The following is an 18,591-nucleotide window of genomic DNA, read 5'->3' on the forward strand; positions in this document are numbered from 1 at the left end:
TCCTAAATTGCAGCATTAGGGTATACAGATGACAACATTTGCACTTCAATCCCCTCCCATTATGCCCACCATGACAATAGCCCCAGGGCACACAGAGGGGCTCGTGTACCATCTCCTCTGGATCCTTTATGCTTAAATGAATAATGCATACAAATATTCACTGTTAAACAAGTGTGTGTCCTCAGTTATTAGCTTAGCACAAATTATGTATTTTACTGTACATGTACCTTCACCGGCATATGTTCCTTGTCAAGTCAATGCTAGATTTTGAAACTTGGAAAAAAAAGGGGGGATTTGCATCAGAAACATTAGAGCGGCGCTTGTCTGCACAAAAGCCACGCTCTACATAATCCACTTGTTATTGGGAGTTGTTTAAATAATGGTAATTACTGATCTCTTTACATTGCATTCTCTCCCATTAACAAGCTGTGTGTCTCCCCCTCTCTTCCTCAATGTCTCTTTCTCTTGCACTACAGTTGTGTGCTGCCGTGGTGTCTGTAATCGTGGTGTCTGTTGTCATGGTGTTCAGAGCCCATGCCAGATGTCATAGTTAACTTTGAGGGAGAGAGAGAGAGAGAGAACTAGCTAGAGGCTATTTTGTTGTCAGTGATTTAGATGAAACACAGAGATGTTAAAATGTTAGGCTTGCCCCACAACGCTTCCCCTTTTTCTTGCTTTTTATAATTTTTTGAGAGAGATGGTAAATTTACCTTGAGGGTACACAGCCTTTTGCTCTGTTAAATACAAGAGACTCACAAAGCATTATTTGAAATCAGCATGAACAAGTAATTATCAGAGAAGAACTGAAAGTAGCTATGGTAAAAATGCGTTCACGTTCTTTAAATATAATGCAGGTTAAAAAAAAGAAGTCCCAAGTGGAAATTGATTTTCGAATGTGAAATTTCATTGTGTCTGTTTGATTTTACCTGACATGTTTTATGTTGTGTATCCAAATGTTGTTTTACACTCAGACTAAGATGGGTGAGCATTGCTTATTGTGAATCATCTTTCTGAAAAGTAGTTGCTTATAATCAACCATTATCCACATCTCTAACCCCTCAACATGCAATTCTGTTGTTTTGACAAGCTTCTGCACTGATGTACGTTTCTTCTCTCTAACTTGGAAGACGATACAGTACAAATAACTTGGTTTCCACTTATTCTTTATGACACCTAATGCTGAATTAGTAAATGTAAATCTAATTTTAAGCCATGTAAAATACATTTACATTGATGTAAAATATGAATAAAGTGTAATTATTAGGTTACGTCATTCAGTAAGAAACTGTTATTTTTTCTAGATGAAAACAAAAACAAACACATAAAACCAATTATAAAGAGTTGAGTGAATCATAAATGAATTAATAACGATATATAAGTGCAGGCATATATACTGTGTGCATGTGTGTACATCACATATATTTATGTATTGCATGCATAATTTAGATAAATATGTATATACTCGCAAATTAACTAAAACTGGACACCCATACTTTTGTAATACACAAGGTTGCTCTATTATATTAGTCTTAATACACGTATTGTATCTGGAGTATGTCATTTAAACTAGCTTTATTTTCTAAAATCAATAATTGTATAATATGATACTGCAGAGTTACAGAAACACTGAATCGAAGTATTTGTACATATTTAGGTGAAATAATGTATATTTGAAAATGAAAGAAAAATTATTTTCACTAAAGTTGTTGGTAAATCAATTAATTAATTATGTTTATTATTATATGAATATGTAAATGTTGTAGATACTGTACCGAGTGGTGCTGCTGCAAATGAATTAGACTCTAACATTTTACATTTAGGCAATAATTCATCAACTAACTTTTATTGGTTTAATTTATGGGAAAGCAATTTTCACTACCAGCACTGTGGTAAACATCGTTAATCAAAATACATTATTATAATGAAGCTGTTTTAAAATGTTTATTAAAGGAAATAAAAAAGGGGTTACCCTTGCTTTGTGCATCTTTCCATTGTCGTGATAATTAATAGCTAAACTGAACGTTTTCTTTGCCAATGCAGATGAGGAGAGAGTGCCAGAGAAAGAAAAATAGCTGGACTATAAATTTAACAATAGGTGGACTTAACCTTAAGTGATGAACAGTATGTAATATTACAGAAGTAGTCCCATGCAAATGCACCCCACTGCCTCACACAATGCTGGAGTCGACTGCCAATTAAATCCATTGATGTAAATGCCAAACTAGTTGGCTGATGCTCATTGGACAGTGGGTGGCCTCTGGAATTTAGTGTTTCATAGTGAAGAAGTGATTGTGTGTGTGCACATTTTTCTCTGCGTGTGTCATACTGTGTTGCTCCAGGTTGAAATTATGATTCTGAACTGTTTTGGTGAGCAGAGATGAGTCATCTTTGTATCCTTGGCATCCTGGGTAGCAGCAACAGCGTTAGCTGTTTTTTCATTTAAATTGTTCAAATGCAATTATTCGAATGTCAAGATATTAGATGGCACAGAAAAATGTTCTGGTGCAGCTTTGCTATCGTTACTGTTGCATGAAGTATGTATACCAATCTGTTGTCCAGTAATATAGTTGACCTCGTGAAACACTTAGCCACACTGTACTAAGACTTGCGTCACAAAGTGAAGTGTTAACCCCCACCCAGTTCAATTTGTGTCATTTAGTGACAGCCCGCCCTCTCTCCCTCTCTCTGTCCCTGGTTCTCTCTCTCTCTCCTGCAGCAGGGATGAGGGATCACCCACCACCACCACCACCCCCTTGAGTGCCATTTGTTAATGAAGGCCAAAGTGTTAGATGATAAATATGGTTGAAGAGAAATGGCACATGTAAGTGATCTCATTTAGGAGCATTACATTTGAATTTATTGGGGTACTTAGAGGGGACAGAGGGGCCATGACTCTGAGGGAGAGGAGAAGGGTGCAGATGACTGACTTAATAGACAGTGGGGCAGGGCGACTTAGCGACCAAAGATATATACTGCAGCCAGAGAAGGATGCAAGTTTTGTGTGTGTATGTGTCCTTACATGTAGCTGAGTGTATGCACTGTATCTGGGTGCACATATGCTAAAGTTTTTGAGGTGGGTGGTTGAAATTAAGCAATGGTCTCATTTAACCCTGTTGTAGTGCCTCTTTTTATCCTTACTCCTTTATTTTAGGTTTAGGATTACCATGTTAGCCTTTTGTTTTGAATATTCAGTCATAACATGAGAGTATGCCGCCTTAAATTTTATAATGATACACCATGCGTGTCTACTTTTCAAAGTCGTATTTTCCTCACTGAATTTGTTGGAAACATTTCAATAATCATTACCATCATAAACAACTGTTTGGGTGTAAAACCAGTAAAACACGAGACTTACAAATAGAAACAACAAAAACATGTTTATTAAACAGGCATTGATTTGTGTAGGGACATGTTTTGGGAACAATTTTCACTTCGGGACTCTTTTTTTTTCCTGTGTATAATCCTCACATCAGAGAAAAACAGCTTTGCAGGAGTGAGTTGCCTGCTTGCATGGTTCAGGCTTAATTTATGTTCGGTTTTGTTGCAGTAACTACACCCATATTGTGCAGTCAACTATTCAGAAGAGTCCTACAGTATCTATAAACATTGGCAGAGTGAGACACACGGAATAAAAGACCTGCAATACCTCCAACCGGTTGACACAGTTTGGATTGCAGAAGACGAACAATATATTCAATCCATTTCTTGGCCCCGATGCATTTAGTAAATACAGTGCCTGCTTGGTAAGAGGGATGTTGACAGAAAATCAAAAGCAATGTAGCAGCAGCGTCCTATAATGGAGACTTAGCTCTACTTTACACTCCTCTTACAAAGATCTACGATTTGAAAACAATCAATCCCTTCATGAGAGCTTGTTATTTTCTCCTATAATAAAAGTAACGGCTTTTCATCATTCTTTCACAGCACTGATTGTGTTTACACTGGAAATGTAAGCATTCATGGCACAAGTTTGAATAGAAAAAGAGGATATAGAAAGGTTTTTATTTGTAAGAATCCCACTCTTTCTCCTTTCCTTCCTTCACTTCACTGTTCAATTTTTGTTGCTGTCGTCAGATGTTATTGAGGATTGAAAATATTCACATGGAGAATTGACGGCTCGCCATGAACGGGGCACTGCATGGCTCAGGGCAGCAGCATATGTCTCCTCCTTTTCTTTAATTTGAGGCAAAGGAGCCTGAAATTTATCAAGGTATGTCTTTCTGTAGACACATGCCTGTTTATGGTCACTTTTGTCTCCATTTACTCCTGGAAGTTTCTATTTCCACTTCTCACTTCCTCTAACATTTTGCTCATTTTCATCTAAACAAAACATTTTTTATGTGATACTGTATCCGTTATCTGACATTACACAGAAACATCTGGAGTCTCAGTTGAACCAGGTGTTGATGTTGCAAATAAGCTTCCTTTATAAGCGGTTAATGTTTTGACTCACTACAGACCAGTGGACCGGAGTAAATGTTTCTTGTTGTGGCCCAATAACGCACTTAAGAGGACCTTGTTTGTCTTTTTCTACTAGAACCTGCCTGTGGCACAGTCTCTATTAGGCCCTGTTACGTTTCTTCTCACAAATGACCGTTTAACCGTCTTTGCCGTACCCTGACGCCTCGCATGTTATTACTGCCATTGTCTCTCTTTCTGCTGTTTACATGTGTGAGGCTGGGCCCTTTAATATGCGGAGAGCTTTTCCTAGGCTTTCCTACGGGCACACTGGTCTGTGTTTACTCCTCAGTCAGAATGCCTCCTTTCCACAAGTTTGACATGCCTTTTTGTTGCCATGGTAAGCCCTCCCTTAAAATATATATTTCTGCTTTTGGCCTGGATGGTTTTTTATCTCAGTGGTTTAGAGCCTGTTGCCCCCAGGGCCAGATTTAAATGTGTGTGGGTCTTCAAGGATTTCTCTGCAGAAAAGCCGTTTGGATTGCAGCCTCACCGCCATACAAGTGCGACCGAATTGTGTCATTTCAGGTTTTTGAGCCATCATTGGAACCAAAGGAAAGTCCAAAAGAGAAGCAAAAAACACAAGACAAAAGCTGATGAAAATGGACCAGATTGGATTATGTCAGACTTGGCATGTGCCTCGTTATGAAGGAAGTCTTCGTTCTGTCTTATCACACTCTGCCTTACAGCTAAATGAATAAAAAAAAAAAAAAAAGGCAAAGCACAGCTCTGCTCCTTGGAAACAACAGCCAGATCGTAACTGTAAATACTGGCTTTAAGTGGTGTGGGCTCTGACGACTTTCAATCAGAAAACAGGAAGTGAGGGGAGGCAAAAAACATACACTGTGAGATTGCATCAACTTCGGGGACATGGACCACTTTTTATACGGTTATAGATCGGGCAATCTTTTCAGCACTTGACATTAAATTTGCCCAGGAAACTGCTTTCTTATTGGCTCATGTCACAGACTTGGAGTGAGGATCCTGAGCATCTGCCAATGGGTTTTTCTGTCTAGAGAGCCACTACAGTATGTTCAGGTGGGCTCATTGAGACTATGAAATATGGACAGAGCCTTGCTTTGAACCTGCATTCTTTTTAATGGCACTGGTTTCTGGTTTTCATTGGTTTCTAAAAGAAGATGATTGTATGTAAGCTCATGAAACTGTTTCTAATGGATTAATTCTCTCAATCTCTAGTTTTAAGTCATCGTCAATACTGCATGATGTTGACTTAAAATATGGTCCCATTGAGGGTAAAGTAGACAATAAAGCAGAATATGCTTTCAGGTGTTGCTATCTTGTGATTGACAAGTTGCTACCACCATCGGTTCTCAGTCTGATCTAATCAGTATCTTCCCCAGCTCCTATACCTCTTGTCCAAATATGGTCTCTCCTGGCTCCAAAAAACCATTACAGCAAAGGCTACAATGCCATACTTGAGGCTTCAAAATGGTAGTCCACAAAAAAATGGTTGACGTCACGTTGGGTACTTGGGTGGGCTCAATTCTCAGGGTGTATATATGAAAATCTATGAGATGGAAACAAGGGTGTTTTGAATGCTTTAAATCTCGTAGACAGAAACTATACAGATGCTTCCTAATGCTTGTCATTATTAATTATCTTAAAATGGACAACATTCAAAATAAATAGTTCACGGAGTAGGTCTGTTTGGGTATGAAAACACATTATACCTTTTTTTTAATCATGAATTTTGTTGAGCTTCTTTTTCTCTCATTTTCGCATCACCTTTAATTAGTGCGACTCAACCTTGGTGTCTCGGAGAGCTAGGAGACTGCATATTTGGAACATTCAACAGGTAATCAAGACTGATTAAGCCCTGAACATAGCCTAATTGCATTAGATCTCAGAAGCATACTATAACCACCATAACTGCAAACGGGAGCAAAAAGAGGTTTCAGTCTCAGAAGGGAAAGGGTTTCCGTCTTCACTAGCAAGAGAGAGGTTTATGATTGTGAGCACTACATTTGAAATACCAAAGCTTATGTCGTACAATATTTGTAAAAAAATGTATTAAAGTAAAAGGCATTGGCATCTTTTGTATCGGATTGATTGACCTTCATGTCCGTCTATGTAATTACTATTTGTTTACTATTTGTGTACTATGTTCTGTAAAACAGAATTAATTGTGTATAGTATGCCGTTATGTTACTCAGTGAACATGCTCTGTTCACTCTGCCTTGTCTGAACCCCTTCTGTATCACCATGAAGCCCCTTTAGTGTGCTGTGACATGTCCTGAAGTCCTTGTTTAGCACCTCTCTCTGTGTGTTCAGGGTGTGAACTGATACCTAGTGTCAGCGAGCGTCAGGGACAGAATGGTGAGAGAGAGAGAGAGATAGCCGAGGTCTACATACACGAAGAGGCTGCGAGGATTAGCCCTGAGAAAGCAGGAGGCACACTGGGGAGAAGGAAATGGAAATGGGAAGAAATGAAGAAAGAAAGAGGGAAGAGTGAAAGAGAGAGGGGTTTAATGGGGGGTGGTGTCAATTTTCTCCAATTTAGCTCAGGAGGAAGCTATTTTCTTGGAATTAGATGGTCGGATCAATGCAGCTTTACAGCCATTTATTAGTGCATGGTGACATCAACTGTTGCTGCATTCATCACCAGGCAGAAAAAACAAAAACAGTATATTCACAGGGCTCAACCTTATCAGCACTTGTAAGTTAATTATGCATTTAAAGTGGGGGGCAAGAGTTCAGCAGTGAAACACTTTGATTGAGCCCTTTGAACTCAACCAGGAAAGAAATCAGTTCTCTTAATCCTGGCTCCTATGTGATCATCGTAGCCGTAGGATAGAGACCTCTGTGTCCATCATCTCACGGTCAGCCAACTGCAGCACCATTACTAATGCAATCACCCCTGTGATCTGAACTTCAGAACCTTGCACCAAAGTAAATAGATAAACATGTCAAAGATACGGAGCAGAAGAAAAAGAAAAAGAAGGTGTGAATGAGTCATCCGCGAAAGGTTGATCCAGTGTGGACCTCTAGAACTCTTCCAGCTGGTCTTGATAGCCTGAGGTGATAGGAGTGTGTTATATGATCGTTTTGATCATACAAGTAATGCTCCCTCTCATTAGCACAGGTTATGCTCTCAGCCTCAAGTAGTTCACACTTTTCATCATCTTACCCAAAGAGACCAACATGGAAAGATCGGGCTGAAAAGTTAAATGCTATTTGCATCCTCGGAAAAATAAGGAATAGTGTAGCATAGTGTGTGGTGTAAGCATATTTAAAGAGTGTGGGTGTATGGTGTATGGTGTGAATCTTAAGGGTTTAAGGGCATCTTCCGCTGAGCACATCCAAAGTCAACATCTGGAAAATAGCAGGTTGTGCAGAGATCCATTTCAGTATTCCCCAAACTCATAAACACTCCAGATCAAGGGCCAAACACACCTCTGTTTCTATCCTAAAGAAATCTATTGCCACAGTTTATCAACTTTGATTGGTTAACACTCTCAAAATGGAACCCTTCATAATTTAGAAGCCGCTCTAAATGCAGCTGGCCGGGCTACATCTAAATGTTTAAAAGTCAAGTGAAGGGAGGAGTCGGTTAGACCTGAAGTTATGTCCTCCAAGGGAACTTTACAAAGATCCTCTCACAGATTTATAGCCACTTACCTAGGAGCCTGAGTCGATATTCATAAACGGGGCTTCAAACAAAGCCCCCCATCCACTATCCGTGCTTGTAAATAAATACAGATATGCCTCTTTTACAGACAGCAGCAATCTAAAATATTACCACCAGCATAATTTTACCACACACATTAATATTTTACGGCACATTGTATTTTACCGCATTGAATCTTAAACTTTCATGGCCGGCCCCAAGGATTTTATTCCTTAGGAGTCTGTATCATTATTAGCCAAGATGTATAGCAGGTACAGCAGACGATCAGCTTGCTTTTGTACTCTTCACAGTTTCATAGATCATATTTTCATGAAATCAATAGAGTCAACAGTGCTATCCTTGTCACTTTAATCAAGTCTTCTGAAGTTGAATGACTTAGTGATTATTGGTTTTTGGCTGCATCCTGCCCTTGGAAGGAAAATAAAAAAATAAATACATATAAAATGTATGTGCGTCTTTAACTAGTCCTACATTTCTTAATTTACAAGGTATCAGTTCCTAAAATACAATCCATAGACAGATTTATAAATTGCTAATGTAATGGTAAGACCCTATTAAATCTAGTTTGAAGTGTTTAGTTTTCCGTCTAAACAAGTAAAACCCAACCTGTACAGTATCTGCCTCATTATGATGGGAATAAACTCTTAACATCTGCACATGTGTATTTGCATCTGTGCCTGTGTATATGCCTGTGCAGTGATTTAAGTGGTTTTAGTGTCAAAACAAGTCTAATGAGCTGGCACAGTAATTATCAGCCATTTTACTCTCACTTTAGCTAATTGAGGCTTTATGTTAGAGTTAATACCACTGTCTGTGTACACGGTTTTACAGTTAGCAAAATGTTTGTCCAGAAATAGTGCTGCCAATAATTTAGATTTTTAATTTGTGCATGTCAGTGTTTTAATATCTCCCTATTAACGATACTTATGAGTTTTGACAATCCTCCCCAGATGGGGGTCATTGATCAGCTCCTGTTTAGTGTATTTTTTAATAATGCAACCCATAATAGTATCAAAGTCAAAAAGGACAAGTAGTTGCTTGCCTCTGATTTTCTTTAACAGTGCATTAAAAAGTCTTCGTATGGAATTTTTCTTTTTAGCATAAGTAATGATTTTCTATCTAATCTATAGAGCACATGAGCCTATTGGTATTACCGCATTTTATGTATGCTTGCAAAAGGCTCATCACTGAATACAGAGGAAGTGATATTTAAGAGGTTCTCTCTATTTAAATTTTCTCTGCACTTTTTTCCTAGTTGTCTATCATGTTTCTGCCTCTCTTCCTCCTTCCTCACTTCGCTCCATGTATTTGAAGCGCTTCTGAAATTCTTGTATTATCCAGGTTAGTATGAGTTGATCCCTAGGCCCTTTGCTCTTGTCAGGAATCTCCCAGGCTATCGGGCTCCCCCGGGGCCCTGTTTCACACACCAAATTGATGTCTCCGACTGGAAATGACACTTTCAGCAGGATTTGCCATTCTAAACCACCTCAAACCCATGTGATCTCACCCATTCACTCTCAGAGGGATTGCCTTGAAATGCACCATAGCTTCAAAAGCCAATGAGCATAGCATGCTTGAATGAAAAGCTGATACATATCCTATCAGGGAAAAAAGGGAAAAGATATTCTAAAATGCTGGCAATGTAAAACAGTATTTTTTGCTCTGAACAAAGACCAACAGTCCCGTGAATACGAAGGTATTGCATGAATTTTCATGTGTAGGTGCTTTTCCACCATTTGCTTTATCTTGTTAATATCTGTCTCTCTCTGTCCTTCTATGAATACAGACCCAGATGGTATGATTAATACATGCTATTCAGATCTCGCCATCATTTTCTAACACTCCATTTAAAGGAAGAGCACAGTGACCATGTTGCTTAAGGACTAGTTATGATATAATTTGACGCTGGAGTAGAAGGAAAAGAGAAAAGGTGTGACCAAGAATCCCTCCCTTGACTTATTTTCATCCCCAAGTCTTTTTGGGGCTGCACGTTTCTCCTAGGGGGCTCTACAGACTGGCATAATGGATAAGGGCAAGGGTGTGAAAGGAGCACCTTCAGGCTCCTCATTCAACTCTCCCAATCTCTCCTGCACACACTCTTGAGCTGTGAAGGCCTTCTTTCTTTGCCCTGCTAGCATGGGAGCCCTGTAATAGGCTCTAATTGATAGGGAGGTGTTGGGGTCTTTCTGTATGGGCTGAAGGGATGAGAGTAAGAGAGAGAAAGGGGGAGAGAGAGAGGATTACATGCGGGCATGTGGGGTGGAGCGGGGGAGGAGGAGAGGCTGTGGAGTGGTCTAGGCCCCGTCCGTAATGAGTCATTAATTTCCTTGCAGTTTTGTGGCGGTTGGCTCATTACTGGTCTGCAGAGGAGCAGGAACAAAGCTCTGGGTAGGTAGGAGGTGAGCTTAAATAGTTGGGGCTCAACACTTCCCAACAAAAGGAGGTAGAGAACGTTGAATGGCACTTGGAACAGATGCAGTAAAAAGTGGCAGATGCAAATTGCGGGAGAGCAAGTCTTCCTTCAAGCGCTTTTCTCTTTTTATTTTGTCAGACTGCAGCCTGAGAGTCTAATTAGTTAGTGAGGTGTTTCACTTCTGATAGGGCTGTGTCTCGTTATTGTCACAAAGAGGATTCATAGAAATGGGAGGAAATGCATATGTTCCACAGTCCCCAGTGGAAGCTGCTCAATAGTTTAACTGATTTAATTATTTATGTTACCCTATAGAAACTGAAAGACGTGTAATATTTTTTATACTATGAAGTTGTATTGTATATCGTTTTAAATGTGATAAAACAGTATGAAGTTGATGCCCGCAGGTATTTAATTATGTTTTTAATTATGTGTCCATGCTCTTCTCCCTACAGGCAGAATGATTATGGACAAGTTGGCAATGGTTCTAATGAAAACGCGGTCGTCCCTCGCTTTGTGGAGTGTGTGGACCAAGTGTCGAAGGTCACCTGTGGGGCAAATCACAATCTTGCACTGACAGGTACAGGCCTGCTATGACACATAACATTAAGTAGACGTGTTACAATTAAACAGATAAAGATTAGAATATTTGGCTTTTAAAAATGCAGCCATTTGTAAATGTCTCCATGTTAAAGTTTATATGTAACCTCACTTTCTTTAATATGAAGAAAGAACTTGATCCTATCATTGACCCTTCACCTAATATGCTAGATTTTATTTTTCATAAAGTGCACCAGCACAATTCAGCTGGACATCTTTAAGAAATGGAGTTAACGTCACTAGTCATGAGCTGTCACTGTGCGCTTCAAAGTTCACCTATTTTACTCAATTTTATGCGAATATCAGAGCCCTCAAGCCCTCGATCGGCACATCACCTGAGAGAGAGACAAGGAGGGAGAGAGAAAGAGAGAGTTAGCGAGAATATGGCCCTGGCTCCTGATCCATAACAGTCATTGCCTGTTACATACATTTCAGAATTCATTCAGGCTATGAAGATAATCGAGGTAGTCGACAGTTTCCCCTGCAGCCCAATGGATTTATGATAGCACTGTCAAGAAAATGAGGCGAAATGACACAGTAGCTGACTTTAGCTGCAAATAATGTGATAGGCCGTACAGTGGTGCAGCAGCAGCTGCTGTCATTGCAGGTAATAGGCTATAAAGAAGCCTGATAGCAATACCTGTCATTTCTTAATGGCTGACTTCACTGAAGAGCTTTTGTGGCCTTTAACATGAAGATAATGGAAGATACAACAAATTTTACAGCTTTTGCGTTGCATCCATAATTTATCACCAGAGGCCCCATGCAGCAGCAGCAGCACAACAAGGACAACATGCTCCTAGAGGCGTGCTGAAGAGAGATGCAAGATGAGCTGCAGGGGGTTAGAGGCCCGTGTCATACTTTGCAATTAACAGAGGAACTGCACAGGGTCCAAAACATCTTCTATTAGAAATTATTATCAAATACTTGTCATATTGCACAGTAATACCTTTGTGTTCTACATTTGTTTGAGAAAATCAGATTTTGTATAGTCTGTTGATCACGATTACTTTTTTAGGGGGACATTTTTTTAACCTTTTTGAATTTTCTCATGGATGCATGCATGCAGGTGACGGCAGATTGTTTCAGTGGGGCTGTGGACGTGCATGTGGGAACATAAAGAGGAACATCCTAAGCCCAGAGGATGTGACGCTACCAAGCTCGCCAGTGCGAGACATTGCGGGAGGATGTTGGCATAGCCTCCTTCTAACAGGTTAGTCAGCTACGTCTAGCTTATGTTCGAGACCTATTTATGTAATACAGTGCAATACATGCATTTTTTACATGTGCTAAATCCAGCAGTACCCTCTGCCTGCTGTTACATGTGTTGTTCTTCTCATTGTACATGCAGACATGTACCGTACACCCGACATGTCCACGACCTCAACATTAAGTATGCGCAAATCCTTGGTGTATGTCTTGGCCCTCACACAGACGTGTGAGTGTGTGCTTTTAGCTGTGGTGTCCATCTATCCACATCATTCATTAAGAGCTCTCCCAGGGCTAGTGCGGCTACATAAACACAGAGGTTGAGGCCACGGCTGCTCTTTCACCTCGCTGTGGAGAACTTCAAAGTCACTTCTCCTCACAGAGCAGATGAATGCTCCCTGTCTGCCTGGCTGATATATGGGTCCCAGTTGCTGTCTTCTTACTGTAGTATGGCTGCAACGGAGGCCCCATCATGGAGCCAGAGCTGGGCCATTTGTTAGTTTTAGCTGTATCTCCAAGACCTGGCTTTGATTCTGAAGGGAGGACATTAATCCTTTTAATACAACACTTTGTAGAGTCGTTTTCCTGTGTTGCTAATGCTGTCTATTATTAACCCCATTAAAAGTGTAATACAATTTAAGTAGAGTGCTAAAAGTGGATCATTTGTTGCTCCGTTCTGTTTGAATTAATTCTCAATTTATGATCTAAATGATTAAACTATAGGAGTCACAGCACTAAATGAGATTCTTAAACGGTCAGGCATACATTTACACATATTAATACAAATATTTATGAGCACACAGACATGTCCAAGTGTACAGACACACACACGAAGCTGCTGTGTGTTGCATTTGCTCTTCTAAATCCTGTAATGTCCCCGGTTTGATCCCTAGCTCCATTCTGTCATGAGGGAACAGAAATATCCATCTTCAATCAGGCCTTAATGAATAGCCTGATGAGTGTCGGGCAGAACTGAATTACCAGATAGATTTAAAGAGCGTGAGAGTGTGTGTCCATTATGTGTGTATGTGTGTGTGTGAGTGGGATGGGCGGGGGGTAGTTAGAGGGTCAGTAGAACAGGACACATGTAGAAATTAATTCTCTCCAAGTTCAAAAAAGAAATTGGCTAATTCTGTCATATGAGCCTCATGGAATCGCCTTATCTATTGGTATGAGTCTTCATCTATTAGGGTCAAACTGAGGAGGGAGGCACAGTGGATAGAAAAGAGAGGTTAGGGGGAGCAAGTTGCAGTGATGGAGGGTGGGTTTTGAAAATTGGAAAGGAAAGGAGAGAAAGAGCAGGAAAGAGCGGAAAAATGATGGGAAAGATGGAGCAAAAAGAAAGCAAGAGAGTCAGTGGTATGAGAGACAGCTTGCCTGGGCCGGAGCATATTGAGGGCAGCAGGTGGAAGAGTGGCACAGTTAATTAAAACGCCTGTCTTAATGTCTCAGCCCGTCACTCCAGGGAGAGAGAGAAAGAGAGAGAGTGAGAGAGTTGCCAGGCTTGAGCTGGGCTGCACCCAACCAGCCATCTAGACAGCAAACCAACCATCCAGCCAACCCACCAGGCCACATGTCAGACAAGCCCCGACACTATGCCCTTCACCCCCATCATCCTTTGCAACACACACAGACACACACCCACACATTTGCGCAGACACAAACACATGTCCAAATCCTGCCCGCTGTTTCCTTTTTCTTATCCATGTATCCATACACCTATCCAAACTGCCACCTCTCTAATCTGTTGCAGACCTCTTTAAAAAAGCCCCCTCTCCAAAAAAAAGGAACAAAAACACACTTCTGATGTTACCGTTTTGCTCAGCAGCATCTGTAGCATGCCTCTAGACTTCCAGCCTTGCAGCGTAATCTGTCTGCTTTTAATAATTCATAGAAAGCACAGGCTGTGCACTATGTACTGAATGCTGAGGGTAATGGGGATGTTGTGATAGTTCTATCCTGGCCTGTCTGGAGCAGCAAGCGAATCAAACCGTTAAAGATCTGATAAGCAGCCTGTTCAGTGTCATAACAGCTTTGGCTGTCATCACTGCATTAGGTGGACCTTAACAAATCTATTCAGCTCTGTATGCTACAATCTTGCCAATAGTGGTACTTGACAGAGTTCACAAAGTTTTAACTCACACCAAATTATTGAAGACATAGGTACACTTGAGCCAAATGTCATAGACTGTATAAACAGTGAACGCAGCTTCCAGAACTGAAATGTGAAGCCAGTGTGGAAGTGCCTTAAACCTGCATTCTTTCCTATTACCAGCAGGGGGAGAAAACTGGTTGCAAAAGAAGTCAGATTGTATTCGAGCCTATGAGAACATGACCTTACTAGCACTTAATATTGCAGTATGTAAGAATTAGCCACCTGTCAAATTCATACTCTAAACAAATAGGGGGCAGAATATCACCAAAGTAACCACTAACTGCTGCTTAACTGTAGCTGACCTTAGCTAGTTAGCTCAATTAGCCATGCAGCTAGTGGTTCAAACTGGGAGCTTGGGGACCAGGGGACTGTTCGTGTTTACACCGCTAGCACAGGGATGGGCTAGCTAGTTATCATGCTAACTTCAGTAGATATATCTCTGGATCACAATACATATACATCATAATGTCAAAACTGCTATTTAATCACATTCTGTTGACAATTTTAGTTCAGTTTTGAATGTTTTCAACTAAAATTCTTATATAGAGCATCTTTAATTTATTAGCTCAGTTAATGGTTTCTCAATTAGTTTATGGTCTCAGTAAGGTGTGGGTGATCTGGACAAGACAGCATTTCCCAATGTTTTTAATCACAATTATAATCCACAATCTAAATTGCAGTAATTTTTTCTAAATTTTGAAATGCCCTGTAGACTATAGCAAGACTTAAAATATGCCATTAATTCCTCCATTTGCATTATTAAAACATGATATTGCATTAAAGATCATTTACTTTGCATCATTTATAGTACATCACCCAAGGAAGAGCCAGGTGAAGTAAACTGTCCAATCAGCATAGCTGTCTAGTTGGCTAATCACTCAATTGGTATGTTCACACATCACAGGTTTGCAAGTCAATGAGGTTATGTTAAGGTTGGAAATGGGATGATATGAAATAATGCAATCTCTACAATCACCTGAAAAGAAGATTGTGCTCGCCTTAAAGATCAATCATGATCTCAGATCTTCCAACCCTAATGTCAGTCACTAGTTCAAGTGTTCTTGAATACAGCATGATTGTCATTTTCCAAATTTTGGCCACATTTAGAGTAAAATAGATGATAAAGCAGGATATGGTTGAGGGCGTGGCCCCCTTTGATTGACAGGTTGCTTAAACAGCTTGACCCAGTCAGTATAGAAGCGTAGCAGTCATCACCAGCTCCACGATCTCGTCAAAGTACGATCACTTCTGGCTCCAAAAACCAAACAGGTGACGGCCACAATGTCTAACTCAGGGCTTTAAAATTGTAGCCCACAAACCAATGAGTCACATCACAGTGGGTTTACTCTTGGTCATGTTTGACAATCCAGGGAACACCATTATACTGCACCAAAACTATACTAAATTGAATTACAGTATACATGGATAAACATGTATTTAAAGAGAAAAAAGAGCAAATAGTGTGAGACTCCGTCCATGTGTGAGGTGGGTCTAGAGTTACACGTCGTGATGTCTGACTAATGTTTTATCAGGCTTTGCTGTATCACGGCGGATTGCTTTGTCAATAACCAGCCTGGTGCCTCAGTGAGCATGAATCTGAGATTGTCAGGCTGAGTGACAGGCTGGAGATGGCAGATAATTCAAAGAAATTGGAAGTGTGAAATCTTTAAGGGCCACTTCTTAACACAGCAAATGCCAGGGTATCTTTCCATCAGCTGCTGCTCTCACAAGCCACCGCATTGTTAATGGTGGCCTGTCTGTCCATCAAGACCGCTTCAGGAGGGATTTAGACCTGTTTGGCGCCTTATCTCTCTGACTGCCTCCCACTAACCTGACCACTGCACAGGCCTCGAGTGCTGTGTATGTGTGAGTTCCATGTGGTCAATGGTGGTCATAAATCTACCTCCAGAGCAATATATATTTTTCCTTTTCATTCGCTTGTTTATAGATATTGATTTATTTGATTATCTGTCTGACAGTGTGTTGGTATATCCATCCATAGTTACACAGTCAGGAGCCAGATGTAATGGTGCTTGTAGCACTTGTTAATTTAGCTGTCAACACTACAGATTGACCTTAGATTGTAGCAGTAAGAGCTCTTTGCCCTGTGAGTGTGTCTCTGTGTCTGCTGCTGTGTTTCTGGATTGACGCAGAAAAAACAGTCTGCTTTCACTGATAGGAGATAACGGTTTCCATAGGAGTCAAATCTTCGCTTGAGAAAAAAACAACAACAACAAAAAAAACGTTAGCCTCATTTAATATCAAGAAAATTCAAGTAAAGGTACAAAATGTTCTGCTGTCCACTGAAGTCCACTGAAGTCCACTGAAACATGCTAAGTGTGAAGAGGAGGCAATGGAATCAATGTCCTCTATGAATATACATTTCATTAATAAGTTGAGATCTGGGGCATTTGAATACCCAAAATTAACCTAAAAGTAATTTGAAATTTAAGTTAATTATTAGTTTCATAATGAGGTTTATGATTAAGAAGTTAATAAAAGAAACAAAAAGTCCATTTATGTGCTAGAAAATAAAACCAAGAATTCATAGAGGAGTAAAAAAAAAATGGATGTATGTGTGGTCGTGTGTGTGTGTGTGTGTGTTCATGCGTCTTTCATTCCAGAACTGCTACTGCTCCACTGAAAGTAAAGTATTACGGTTCTGCATAGTGATGTCTTGACCTTGCTCAGTCTTGCTCCTTTTCCTTTATTCCCTCCCTAACTTCTTACAATCACACCCACTCACACAACTACTTATTAAAAACAGTTAAGGTAGGATGTGTAAGTGAAAGGCAGGTGACGTCAGAGAGAAGGTGAAAGAAGAGGAGGAAAGACAACAGGGCAAAAAAAAAAAATCATCCTCCACATCTGCTAATCCAAAAAAAGCTTAGACTCTGTCCTCTGTTTGTATGTACAGTGAAATAATGAGAGAAAATAGACAGAGCAGGGAGGGGGACGAGAGAGAAGGACCCAGACAGAGGAAAAGAAATAAACAAAGAGGAAAAGAAAGAAATATGTCCCCTATTTTCCCCTTGTAGTGGTCTCAATTCCCTGCCAGAGCTCCCTGTCACAGGGAGGTAGTTCCCAGGCCGACACATCTCAAGCTGTTCAAACATCCATTAGGATGTTTTGTTTCACACACTCTACAAATACGGCAAGACGAGAGCGAAACGGGCAGATGATGAGAGGGAAATTGAGGACGAAAGAAAAGAGACAGAGAGACAGAAGAGAGGATGAAGAGGGGAGTGAGTTGATGGGAACAGCAGAGAAAGGAGAAGAGGAAATTTATCAAGAAACTCGTGTGATATTTAATGATCCTTGTATGTGGAGAGGGAAGACCACACCAGCTCGTTCTCCTCCGCCAAATACCGATCCCCTAACTTAATTTCCTGCTCAATTGCTGTTCTATAGTGCATAGTACAGTGATACAGGCTGGCAATATAGAAAACAGATTGCCTGTGCGGCGGAGTGGATAAGGCTGAGGCTTGTGCTGCTGGAGACCTGCAGTCTCCAGGGGGGTCTTGTCGGTGGGCTTCACAAAACCAACAAAGCCCATCTTTCCCTGCGACTGGCAGCAGCTGGCAGGTAGATCTTCAAGCACTGGAGGTGGGGAAGTGGATCTGTGGGTGTGGTGTGTGTGTGTGTTTTTGTGTGTGAGAGAGAGAGAGAGTTTGTGTTTCTCTGCGGTGTGTATGTCTTGCAGAGAGTCTTGCTATTCTTTGTAGTGGAGAGTTCCATAGTCTTCCATCTTGTGCTTGCTCATGTGCTGTGACTCCAATCCACTCAAAAATGTAGGCCTGCATGGACAGCAACCATCAATCAGTGCACAGAGCAGTGTGCAACTACAGCTACAGTGTTTTCCCAGAGATACACACACAGACAGATACAGTACACACACGCAGACACACCCTCCATCAGTGTTACATACATACAGTAACATGCCTGTTACTGTGAGATGCTTCTACAAGCCTTATTTGAATTTTTCTGTTTTGTTTTTTTTAAAAAGCAGCTATGTTTTTGACATTCAATGTGATGTGATTCTGATTGAGTGCTCTGTAAAGTAACAATCTTCTGTGTTTGTAAAGAAAAACATCTATATTTACTACGTCC

The 18,591-nt window shown here is 40.5% G+C and overlaps 1 protein-coding gene across 1 annotated transcript in view; it reads left to right on the forward strand.

Moving 5' to 3' along the window:
- Positions 1-18,591, forward strand: part of LOC311261909 (serine/threonine-protein kinase Nek9-like) — a gene marked incomplete at its 3' end in the record, with an annotated part of 297,004 nt that overhangs the window by 99,449 nt on the left and 178,964 nt on the right. The window contains exons 7-8 of the mRNA XM_084360923.1: positions 10,973-11,097; positions 12,187-12,330. Coding sequence (XP_084217049.1) covers positions 10,973-11,097; positions 12,187-12,330 — 269 coding nt within the window. The remainder of the gene's footprint in view (positions 1-10,972; positions 11,098-12,186; positions 12,331-18,591) is intronic.

Source organism: Pagrus pagrus (assembly GCF_965226575.1).
Source record: "Pagrus pagrus genome assembly, chromosome: 8".
Classification (NCBI taxonomy): domain Eukaryota; kingdom Metazoa; phylum Chordata; class Actinopteri; order Spariformes; family Sparidae; genus Pagrus; species Pagrus pagrus.